At 43.3% G+C, this 12,754-nt stretch overlaps 1 protein-coding gene across 1 annotated transcript in view; it reads right to left on the bottom strand.

The window, feature by feature from the left end:
* The window catches only part of TMC3 (transmembrane channel like 3), a 49,695-nt gene that overhangs the window by 2,966 nt on the left and 33,975 nt on the right, over nt 1-12,754 (bottom strand). Inside the window, exons 17-21 of the mRNA XM_055417964.2 lie at nt 11,762-11,872; nt 10,325-10,450; nt 9,605-9,683; nt 7,812-7,854; nt 5,271-5,520 (exon numbers count right to left, since the gene is read on the bottom strand). Coding sequence (XP_055273939.2) covers nt 5,271-5,520; nt 7,812-7,854; nt 9,605-9,683; nt 10,325-10,450; nt 11,762-11,872 — 609 coding nt within the window. The remainder of the gene's footprint in view (nt 1-5,270; nt 5,521-7,811; nt 7,855-9,604; nt 9,684-10,324; nt 10,451-11,761; nt 11,873-12,754) is intronic.

Here is a 12,754-nt window from a genome sequence, read left to right as displayed (position 1 = left end):
AGTGGGTATCCATTTCCTCCTCCAGGGAAGCTTCCCAACCCAAGGATCCAACTGCAACTCCTGTGTCTCCTGCATTGCAGGTAGATTCTTTACCTCGTGAGTCACTGGGAAGCCCGTGGCCTAAAGAATTCTGGAGATGTTGAATGGGGTGAGTGTACTCTTCACATGAGAAGGACATGAATTTGGGGGGCCAAAAGCCAGAATGTTATGGACCAAACTGTATCCCCTCAAAATTTATATACTGAAGCCCTAACTACCTGTATTTGGAGACAGGGTCTATAAGGAGGTTACAGGTTAAATGGGGCCAAACCAGGGGGGAGGGGTGGCTTAATCCAATAGGAAGCATCCTTCCAAGAAGTGGAAGAGACACCCAGCTCTCTCTCTCCTTCTGTGTGTACACAGAGAAGGGGTCATGTGAGGATGGAGACAGAGGAGCCTGGCAGGCTCAGTCCTGTCCATGGGGTTGGAAAAGAGTAGGATATGACTTAGCAACTAAACAAGAACTACCATTTTAGAAGAGGACTGTCAACAAGCCAGTAAAAGAAGTCTGAGCAGAACAAACCCTAAGAACACCTTGATTTTGGACTTCTAGCTTCTAGAGCTGTGAAAAAATAAATTCCTGCTGTTTAAGGCATCCACTGAGTGCTTTTCTTTTATGGTACCCTGAAGACTATTGGGGTTCCCCAGGTGGCAAAAGTGATAAAGACCCGCCTGCCAATGCAGGAGATGTAAGAGACGCAAGAGACACAGGTTCGATCCCTGGGTTGGGAAGATCCCTTGGCAGAGGGCGTGGCAACCCGCTCCAGTATTCTTGCCTGGAGAATCCCGTGGACAGAGGAGCTTGGCAGGCTACAGTCCGTGGGATCGCAAGAGTCAGACACTGCTGAGTGACTAACACTACATAGGCTATTAATAATACAGGGTCCTACACATTTCTTAAAAATTTTTCCTAAATGTTATTATAATGTTATTCAAGGTAGCATTTGGAATAAGGGTTCTGAGACCTTTGTGCACCTATTAATAGTGGTCCTTGGTCCCTTTTCTTGAAGCCTGCTTTTATTGCTATTGCCTCACATCAGTCTATCTTGTAGCTTCTGTTACTGAGCTGCTGCATTCAAAGGGACCTGACCCTGGTAACCTTCAGGTACGCTGCCACAAGTCAAGGAACTACCAGAAGCCAGGACAGGCTTGGAACAGAGCCTTCTCTAGAGCCTTCAGTGAGAACAGGGCCCTGCAAACAAGTTAGGCTCAGACTTCCAGTCTACATAACCAAGAGACAATACATTTCTGTTGTTGCACTTTAAAAAAAAAAAACATCACCTGCCATTTCTTTAAACCAAGAATGTAAAGCCATCAGGCACGGCAGCTACCCAAAACAGTGCAGCCTGAGGGAATTTCAGAATGGAGAAAAACAAGATACTGGCCCTAGGTAGTTGAGATTCAAATCAAATGAATGATTTCAATGAGCCCAGACTCTTGCATCTTTCCATAGAGGAATAGGGAGCTCAGCTTGGTGCTCTGTGATGACCTAGAAAAGTGGGATGAAGGTATGGAGGGAGGCTCAAGAGGGAGGGGAGAGATATATATATATATATATATATATGGCTGACTCATGTTGTGCAGCAGAAATAAACACAATATTGAAAAGCAATTATACTCCAATAAAAAAATTTTTAAAATACTAAAATCCTCAAGTTGAGGCGTCTGTATTTTGCAACTAGCAGTTATCCTTTGATGTTCCACTGCATGTTTTTTTTCCAGCAAAACTTCCTATGTATTCTGACTTCTCCCTTACCTCTTTGGAACAGTCCCTCAGAACTATCTGAGATGCCATGTCCTAGGCCATAGTCCTCACTCGTGTGTGTGTGTGTGTGTGTGTGTGTGTGTGTGTGTGTGTGTGTGTGTGTGTGTTAGTCACTCAGTCTGTCTGACTCTGCAACCCCATGGACTTTAGTCCACCAGGCTTCTCTGCCCATGGAATTCTCCAGGCAAGAATACTGGAGTAGGTTGCCATTCCCTTCTCCAGGGGATTTTCCTGACCCAGGGATTGAGCCTGGGTCTCCTGCATTGCAAGTGGATTCTTTACCATCTGAGCTTCCAGGGAAGCCCAGTCCCCAGTCTGCTGAATAAAACATAATTCTCAAACTTTAGGTTGTGCATTTTTTTGGTTTGTTTGTTTTTTTCAACCAACACCTCTCCAGGACTATTGGAATCCCTCCTCCTTGCCAGAACCCAATATATACACAAAGACAATTCCTATTAACTTACTGTCTTTAAAACAAGACAATCCCCCCTGCCAAATAACCCTCCTATATTTTATCTATATTGTTTTCACTGTGTTACATTCTGATCAAATATAATTCTCCATATAAGTTAGGGCCAGCGCGTCCTTTTAGATATCCAATCTCCATGAGAAGACTGCAGGGTTCTGCTTTCTTATGTGTAGGTACAATTGAAATAATTGAACCACATAATTCAGAAATGGTCTTGCCAATAACTTAGCCAGCCTAGAACTAAAATATAAAAGATCTTACCAATAATATAGCAGCCTGGAGTGAAAACAAACAAACAAAAAAAAGATAAAAATTTTAAACAACAAGGACCTACAGGGAACAACAGTCAATATCTTGTAATAACCTATCATGAAAAAGATCTGCAAAAGATGAGGTGAAAGGAAAGTGAAAGTCACTTGTCTGACTCTTTGTGACCCCATAGACTCCTCTCTCAGGTATACTCTATTCATGGGATTCTCCAGGCAAGAATACTGCAGTGGGTTGCCATTTCCGTCTCCAGGGGATCTTCCCCACCCAGGGATCGAACCCACGTCTCCTGCATTGCTGGTGGATTCTTTACTCCTGAGCCACCAGGGAAGTCCCTCCAGGCTCCCTTTTCTATGCTCATTTTCCAAAGATGCTTCACTTCCTTATAACATCATACCTTTATTCATGCTTATTCTCTGCTATGGTACATTCTTTTTTTTGTTTTTTATTTTTAATTTTTTTGTTTTCTCTTTATAACATTCTCTCTATATCCCCAAACCAAAAATATAATAAATGGAGATTGGTTAAATAAATCATGGTGTGTCTGTATAGTGGAATAGTAATGGACCCTTTCAATTGCTAGTATAATAATATATACCTCATCTTTATTGAGGTATAGTTGACATATAAAAATTATATATGTTTCAAGTATACAACTTGATTTAATATAGATATATAGTAAAATAATTGCCACACTCAAGCTAATGAACACATTCATCACCTCACATAGTAACCACTTTTTTTACACAGAAACCACTGTCTTCTTTTTTTTTTTTAACTCTACTGCAGTGTCTCTCTCTTTTTTTTAACTTTTTATTTTGTATTGGAGTATAGCAGATTAACAAGGTTGTGATAGTTTCAGGTGGACAGTGAAGGGACTCAGCCATACGTATGCATGTATCCATTCTCCCCCAAACTCCCCTCCCATCCAGGCTGCCGTATAATAATGAGCAGAGTTCCCCGTGCTACACAGTAGTAGGTCCTTGTTGGTTATCTATTTTAAATACAACAGTGTGTACATGTCCATCCCAAAGTTCCTAACTATCCCCTCCCCTCATTCTTTCCCCTCAACCGCCTGGCAACCATACGTTTGTTCTCTAAGTCTCCTTCTGGTCTGTAAGTCCATTTGAATCATTTCTTTTAGATTCCACATATAAAGTATGTCACACGGTATTTCTCCCTCTCTGTCTAACTTAACCTCGCTCAGTATGTCAATCTCTTGGTCCATCCACATTGCTGCAAATAGCATTATTTCATTCTTTTCAATGCCATTGTCTCCTTCTAATGGAGGGATTTAATTGACTAAGAACTCAAACTTTTTTCTTAACTGGTATAGGTCTTAGGCAATACTGTCTATAACCAACCAAGAATGCTCGGAACATATTCTAGTTTGTTTATAAATATGTTTTAAATATGTTATAAATATAAAAATGTTTTTAAATTCTTGTTAATAAATAAAAAGAATTGCACATTGTTACCAGGTGCAGTTTATCCCAGAAATACAAGAATTGTTCAATTTAAAAAATGGCTTTTCATCAATACTAGTTTATGCGATTTTCCTTGTGGTCCAGTGGTTAAGACTCTGTGTTCCCGATGCAGGGGGCATGGGTTTGATCCCTTTTCAGGAAACTAGATCCCACATGATGCAACTAAGACCTGGCGCAGCCAAACAAATAAATAAAAGTTTAAAAAAAAAAACAGTTGATTACTCAATACTGTGGTACATTCTTGACTTTTCTCCATTAGTGAGCTCTTACTTAGTCTTTAAGGCCGAAGTACAATATATTTCTCCTATGAAATATTTATGCATTCTCCATGTAGACTTACCCCGTCCTCTGAAAGTATATGTTTATCACAGAGGTATAGCATTTATCACATTATATAAAAATTACCTGTATCACTCTCTCACTATACTGTCAACTCCTTGAGGCAGAGACTGTGTCTGATCATCTCTGCAGCTACACTAACCACAGAGGCTAGGACAGAGTTGATTCTCAATGAAAGCTTGTTGAATTAGACACTAGAGAATTCTTTACAATGAATTTGTTTTGGGAATTCACGAGTTAGAGTGTTGCTGCCATTGATAAGCAAACAACTGACACACTAATTAAAATTAATCCCTCTGGGATTTCCCTGGTGGTCCAGAGGTTACGACTTCACCTCCCAATGCAGGGGATGCAGGTTTGATCCCTGGTTGGAGAACTAAGATCCCACATGCCTCCTGGCCAAAGAACCAAAACATGAAACAGAAGCAATATTGCAACAAATTCAATGGAAGACTTTAAATATGGTCCATATTTTTAAAAATCTTAGAAATATATTGATTTAAAAGGATAAAATAAAATTAATCCCACTCTTCATTAAAGTAAGTCCCCAGTAGGAAAAAAAAAAGTATTTTTTAAGGCAATTTCTTTTCATAGGCTGTAGAAATAAATACCCTAGGCTGGCAGGAAGGTTTGCTTATAGGTTACATGGCAGAAGGCTGAGAGGGAAGAATTCGTCCTGCTTGATAAACTTTGTCCTTTCATTTCTTCTCAATAGCAGCTGTCACAGGAAGAAGTGGCCTTGTGAGATTCAGCAGAAATGGAATGTAATGGCTCTCACTTCCTTAGAAACTGTTAGAGCCTTTGAAGTCTTAATGGCTTTTTATGCTGCTCTTTATGGCCCTGGGCCATCACTGGAGGGCATCACCAAGGAGGCAGATTTTCTGCCAAGCCGCAAATGACTCACCTGGTAGAATAGTGCCTAGACCTGGAGAAGCCAGGAAGAGGGGAGCTGGGGTTGCCGAGCCCTGGCTGGGGGCTCGGGGTCGTGGGCTGGGCAACGGTCTCCACCCTACTACTCCTGCTGCTCGATGAGTCAAAATTGACCACAGTGCCGTTGTTCTGGGGTGTCACCGAGTGAGCCGAGGACAACTGGCTGCCGAGATCACTGTCCTTGGGAAACCTCTTGGTGGTTTCGTCCTGGGTTTGGATGCGGGCTGCAGGGAGAGGGCGGGCAAGGGGAAGACACACTCAGGTTGGTGTCACTGCCAGTATCCTGACTTCCTGCAGGTGGATCTAGAGTTGTGTGCACTTGCAGATACTCCTAGCCAGATGGGTGACACTTTATCACTCAAATCATTTCTTCACTGAGAGTTGGAAGGAAGTGTTGTTGTTTAGTCGCTCAGTCATGTCTGACTCTTTGCGACCGCATGGACTGTAGCTGCCAGGCTCCTCTGTTCATGGGATTTCCCAGGCAAGAATACAGGAGTGTGTTGCCATTTCCTCCTTCAGGGGATCTTCCTGACCCAAGGACTGAACCGTGTCTCCTGCATTGGCAGGCGGATTCTTTACCACTGAGCCACCTAGGAAGCCAGAAAGGAGTGTAGGAGGAATCAAATGAACCCCAAGCTTTTTTTAGCTGAACCATCTAATGGCCCCATTAGCTCTGGGGCTCTGGTTGTTTATCTATATAATGGATACAATGGAGCTTGGATGATAATTATGATGTTTTAGAAACAATTCAAAGAACACTGTGAAAAACAAATGTGGTCTTGGGGCTGGAAAATGAACATTAGAGGATGATATTGCTATCCTGAGAAAATTTATAGAAATCCTAATTTTTGAAGGCAACTGGAACTAAGCTGAATTATGCTCCATTGGCAAATAATACTTGACAAGGACAGTGGAATTTGGCCACCTGATGTGAAGAGCTGACTCATTAGAAAAGACCCTGATGTTGGGAAAGATTGAGGGCAAGAGGAGAAGGAGGTGGCAGAGGATTAGATGGTTACATAGCATCACCGACTCAATGGATATGAATCTAAGCAAGCTCTGGACAATAGTCAAGGACAGGGGAGCCTGGCGGGCTGCAGTCCAGGGGGTAGCAGAGTGGGACATGATTTAGTGACTGAACAACAATTAAACAGTGGAATTTTGTAACATATGTCTCTTCCCACAGCAGTTTTTATGTGTAGGCTTGCTCTCTGAGAAAGCAGTTGGAGCGAACACAACCCTGAGGCCTCAAGACCCTTACTCAGGCATTTTCCTGGAAGGAAACACATCCCTCCCAATTAGTTCTGGATTAAAGCAGATGAAACAGGACTTCCCTGGTGGTCCACTGGCTAAAACTCTGAGCTCTCAGTGTAGGGAGCCCAGGTTCCATCCCTGATCAGGGAACTAAGAGCTTGCATGCCACAACTAAAAATCCCATGTGCCGAAACTAAGACCTGGGGCAGCCAAATAAAGAAATAAATAAATATCAAAGAACCATAGAGTTTAAAAAAAAAAAGGAAAAGCAGACAAAGGAACTAGCCAACAGAGCCTTTTGGGTCATCTTCTCGTTCATTTTCTGCAGGAGAACAATTCTGCCATTGTCTGGTGATCCTTCTGGCTCATACCATGACTTGTCAGTGGCTCCAAGTGGCAGATGTGTTTCCTTTGAGCTGTACCTCCCTTCAGCCCTTCAGCCCACGATCCTCCTTATATTTTCATTCTTTCTACAGGGATGTTCTTTCCTTCTCCCTGGATAAGCCTACATGGGAACAAGTATGTCCAGGAACCGCTGGGCAAGACAGGAAGAGGTGAGCCCACTGGGCTTGGATTCCTTACTGGGAAATCTGTTTTCATGGCTAGACCTGCCCACCTGACATTGTTCTGCAGGTGGGGGGACCCAGAGGCCCCCACAGGATCCTGGGGGACATGATCCAAGGGGCAGAGACAGGGGAGGGCATCTTGCAAGGAAGAAATGAGCCACTGAGAGGAAGTACACAGATATGAACAAGACCAAGACATTCTTATGGGCTTCCTCCAGAATTTTGTGCTGCTTTTTCTTTTTTTTTTTTGTGCTGCTTTTTCTTGCCTATTTCAATATTTCCTTCTAATTTCAGACACGTTTTGAGATTATTCACAGGCCTAGGTCTGATATAAAAATTATAGATACAGACCAACATTTATATCCTAAGATTATTTTTTAAAGAAGGCTTTAGGTTATAGTTTTTGTTTCATTTTTATTTTATTTATTTTTGACCACACCTTGAGGTATGTGGGATTAGTTTCCCAAGCAGGGATCGAACCTACACCCCCTGCATTGGGAGCACAGAATCTTAACCACAGGACCACCAGGTATTTGTCTATCCCTAGATTTTTATTGGGTCTAATTAATTGTGAAAACTGAACTAGAGTAGGCAGTTTTTTTTTGTTGTTGTTTTTGTTAGTGTTGAACCTCAAACTGCTGTTTTTTAAAAAATGCCCACCAACTGAGACATCAGGAACTCTTGTTTGCACTTACCTTCTACCATTTGGGCAACCTTTTTCCTATCTTCAGATCTTGCCTAAAATAGAAATGATAACCATACGTTTGTTTTGGATTTAGCAGGAAGGAGTAACAAATACTCTTCTTAAGGGGACTGGGGAAGGTGCTCGTAGTTGGGCCATCATTGCTCGTAGTTGAGCCATGGCCAAGCTACTACCATCACCTGAGGACAGCATCTGCTGACCCTAAGCCTGTGACTTGAATGAATACATGCTGACACCCGAAAGCTGAACTTTAATCCCTGGCAAGTTTCACTTTTAGGGGCAGCTCTTTGATAGATTTTGTTGAGATTCTGCTAAGAATGGTTTGCCTGAGACACAAAAGAGAAATATGGATCCACCACATTGGAGATGTGTGTTTTCATAAAAATGCACTTTGCAACTCTGGCTGCATCTCTCTCTCTCCTTTCTTTCTTTCTCTCTCTCTCTCTTTTTTTTTTAGGATCTTAGTTACTGCATCAGCGATTGAACACGTGCCCCATGCAGTGGAAACGCAGTCTTAACCACATGACTGCCAGGGAAGTCCCCAGATACATTTTTTATTTGACTTGTTATGAAATGAGTTAGTGTTTCTTCACATTAATTGATATTTATGAGAGTTTAAAAAAAAGAAAGGTGGGAGTTTTTCACATGGGGTTCTGGGGCTGGGGTGAAGCAAATGAGATCTCCAGGGGCCAAATTTAAGGAGGAGCTCACTCTTGGGGCTGTGAGAGCACAGGGTTGGTGTGACCCTCCAAGTCTGTGCCTCTAAATTGGGTACCCTGGTGCCTCGCTTGCCTCCTCCTAGTCCCAGGCCTAGGGGAACACCTGGGATGCGTGCAGAGGAGGAGAAATTGTGGAAAGATTGGTGAGTACTGGTCATTCTCTGACTGTTCTGAGATCTGTGATTTGAGCCTCAGACAGAAGAGAAGGTACAGTAAGTCCCCTACACACGAAACTTCAAGTTACATACTTTCAAAGCTGTGAACACGCATCCTGTCAACGTCTGGCCCGAGTGCCACCTCAGCTTACCCTCCGTCTCCTATTGCTGACCACCCTTCAGCTCCACCATCCCACCTCCACTCCCTCCTCCAGTCAATAACTCTTCTTGCCTGTTCACTCAGTGAGAGCCCCTGTGTGCCAGCTGTTGTACTGTGCTACCGTACTTTTCAGGGTACTGTCCTGTAGGATTAAAAATGTTTTCTTTACTTTGTATGTCTGTTTGTTATGTACTTTTTATGTGAAAAGCATGATAAACCTATGACAGAACGGTGATATATAGCCAATTATGCTAGCTGGGTACCTGTGCTAACTTTGTTGGACTTAACAAACAAATTGGACTTACAAATACACTCTCTGAACAGAACTTGTTCGTTATGTAGGGGACTTACTGTCATGACCACCAGAAATTAAAAGATAGGGAAAAGGTGGGTCTTTGAGTCTAAACAGTGTCTTTGGACTCAGATTCCAACTTGACGTGGAACTGGGGAGGAATCCTTTCTCCCCTCCCAGTCAACAGAGCCAGGAGAAGAGCCTAGTCCATTGTAAGCTGTCTGTGGCTACAGGAGAGGATGTCGAAATGCTGAGGGCATCAGCAAAGCCTCTGGGATAGGAGGCTCATTCTGACAACAGAAGGCCTGGGTATTCTTGTAATTATATAGCCCTGGGAGGTCCTGACCGGGGGAGGGATGGCCAAGAGTCCAAACATGATCTCACTTGTATTTCCTGGCCAGGGACATCAGTCAGATGGCTGACACACATTCACAACAGCAAAGGTTACACAATACTTGCATTTTGGATCTGCATTCTGAGCTGGTGGTTGCTGAGTTTTAAGGATCTTGCGATGCTCTGCAGGTAATAGATGAGCATGCTAGGGTGGAAGAGCACAGGGTGGTGAGTGTACTTCGTCTCCTCTCGTCAACTTTTCTGGCTGTGTTCCCCACCAGATGTGGGCGACCAACCAACCCCCTCTCCCACCCCAGCCCACCCTCTGAGGACAAAAGGTATCAGCGAGTTCTCAGACTGGTGAGCACCAGGAAGGGGTGGCATTACTTTTCTCTCTCCTGATTTTCAAAGCCACCTCCGTGGACCTGAAATTCTTCACAGGTGACAACAGTAAGGAAGGAATGAAGATGGGTGAGGCATTTACAGTGCATCATGCCAGCAATCTTGGATCCACTATTTGATGTTCTTTTCCCTTTAAGTCAAAACAGACACTACCGAGCTGCACTATAAAATTCCATGTTGAGATTAAACCTCTGGAAAGTAAAATAATGATAATGACACTAAACCCCATGATAATGGCCACAGCGATGGCCCAAATGCTGGTGATGAATCCATCATGCTCTGCTTCCCTGGTCCCCATGGGATTCAATGTTCTGCTCAGATCATCAGGCTCCATAAATGACTTTTGAATGAACTCACTGAATTTATACTCTTACTGGGAAGCAGTGATTTTCTTGTTGGCCAAACACATAGAAGTCCCCCCAAAACTGGCAGGAAAGTACTCACAAAAGCAACAGTACGGCTGGCAGGATGACCACGGGGCTACTGATATACCCAATCACAGAGCCAAACCACACAGGAAAGTCCTTCTCAATGGTTTCTGACACAATGTCATACATTTTCTCTTGTCCACTGTGAGAAAGAAAACCATAATTCCAGATTATATTGCTTTTGGCAGAAGGATCCTGTGAGCCATTATAAAAAAGCAGCGGGGGAGGGGGGGCTAGTTGACTAGAGTCCAATCCTCAAGTCAGTTTCAAAGCTAAAGTAAGTATCTGATGTATGTGGATGATAGGTAATGTCCCTAAGATGATGTCATCTGAAGTATTCATTTGATTAACATGTAGGCTTGAAGATGAGGTCAATAATTACATGGGGTGTGTGTGTGTAATGTATACAAAGACAGACTCTAATGTTACATAAATGTGTCAAAACTGACTTAAATGGGATTTCCCCAGTGGTCCAGTGGTTGACTCCATGCTTCCAATGCAGGGGGCACGGGTTCGATCCCTGGTAGGGGAACTAAGATCCCATATGCCACACAGCCAAAAAATAAAATTAAAAAAAATCAAAAAACCCTAATTGAAAGCAAATCCTAGGTGGAGATAACTCTAGGGGCCTCTGTCTTGATTTCCCTAGATGCCTTCTTGTCTTGAAGCATAGAAACAAAAGTGACACTGGGGACTTCCCTGGCCGCCCAGGGGTTAAGACTCCATGCTTCCAATGCAGGGGGTGTGGGTTCAATCCCTGGTCAGGGAGCTAGGATCCCACATGCCTCATGGCCAAAAAACCAAAGCATAAAAAACAAAAGCAATGTTGTAACAAATTCAATAAAGACTTTAAAAATGGTCCTCATCAAAAATATCATTTTTTAAAAAGTGACATGGACAATCTTTTAGTAAAAGCTAGTTCTAGAAGGATAAGACTGACCAGGTAGACTTTCTTTCCAGCACTGGAGCAATGCCTTTCCCCATTTTGATTTTAAGTGGGCTGTATCTTTTAAAGATGAGCACAAAGATGATCATATTTGAGGGCAGCTGGCTTAGCAAGTGAAGAACACTGGTCATGCATTCAAAAGACATGAATTTGCAGTTTCTCTCTGTTGTTGACTTGCTTTGTGAGGCAGGAGAATTCAGTTCAATACAGGAGTCCTTTCCCTTCTGCTGTCAGTAGCTCCAGGCAGAGCCGAATAAACTAAAATAACTTACCCATGCATGCATGCGCAGTTATGTCCAACTCTTCTGAGACCCCAGGGACTGTAGCCCTCCAGGCTTCTCTGTCCATGGGATGCTCCTCTATTAATGGCAAGAATACTGTAGTAGGATGCCATTTCCTGTGCCAGAGAATCTTCCCTACCCAGGGATCTGACCCGAATCTCTTACGTATCCTGCATTGGCAGGCAGGTTCTTTACCACTAGCGCCACCTGGGAAGCCCTGACTTACCTGAATGGTCCACAGTTTAGAGATGGTTTGTACCGGACAATAGCAAAAATGGTTGGCAGCATACATAGGAAGAGCATAAACAGGAGCATTGCCAAGTAGAAATTGTTGGATCTGCAAAGAAAACAAGTGCCAGGTGTTGAGTTCATCCCCTGGCCAGCTGCCACTGATGTGTATGTATCACCCCACCTCTCTTGCCCCCCAAAACACCAACACAGAAACTGTAGCCCTAACTCTCTGCAAACAGGAAAATATCCTCCTCCCATTACTGCTAAGGAAAGGGTCTGTCACAGGGTCACAGGCAACTTAGCAAACTAGAAATGGATACTCCAAGGAAATTAGTGATCACGCAGCCCAACCTGCTCATCTGCTAAACACTTGCTGAGCACCTGTACACCTCAATCCAAGAGAGGGGTGACCCCATGGCCATCCACAGTAAACCTAATTCATGGAAAAAAACCGTAGAACCTTTGTCCCACCCACCTGAGTCCTTGAGTAGTGATTCCCTCTCCAGTCCCCAGCCTTGAGCTTGTCCCCTATGTCTGAGGATGGTGTGACTCCTTCATTGTGGTTCTTAACTCTCTCGCTTGGATGTGTCTCTCAGCCTTTCATCTCTCTGCCTCCTGGCTACTCAGGGTGAAAAATAGTCCCTGCCTGATTAAACCCTGGGTTAAGTCCTAAGTTAGTATCTGAAAGCTCAGCCACTCAGGCTTCCCCTGAGGACGGTGCAGGTCTGTTTGGTGTTTTTAGGACTGTAAACAGTCCTGAAAAGAGAATGAATTATCTGTCCACCTACAGATTCTCAGAGAGCATGCTCTCTCTAATGAAATAGACTGACTAGAAGGGTAAAGAAAATATCGGGCCACTTAGAACGTAGTAAGTAGGTGAGTGTGAATCTGTGAAGCCTTTCTCTATTTATGTATACATATTCTTTATGCATGCATGATAAGTCGCTTCAATTGTGTCAGACTCTGTGAAACCCTATGGACCATAGCC

Source organism: Moschus berezovskii, chromosome 21 (genome assembly GCF_049115385.1).
Source record: "Moschus berezovskii isolate FMDL1 chromosome 21, NW_MosBer_1.0, whole genome shotgun sequence".
Taxonomy (NCBI): Eukaryota; Metazoa; Chordata; class Mammalia; order Artiodactyla; family Moschidae; genus Moschus; species Moschus berezovskii.
This window is presented reverse-complemented; position numbering and strand designations above follow the sequence as displayed.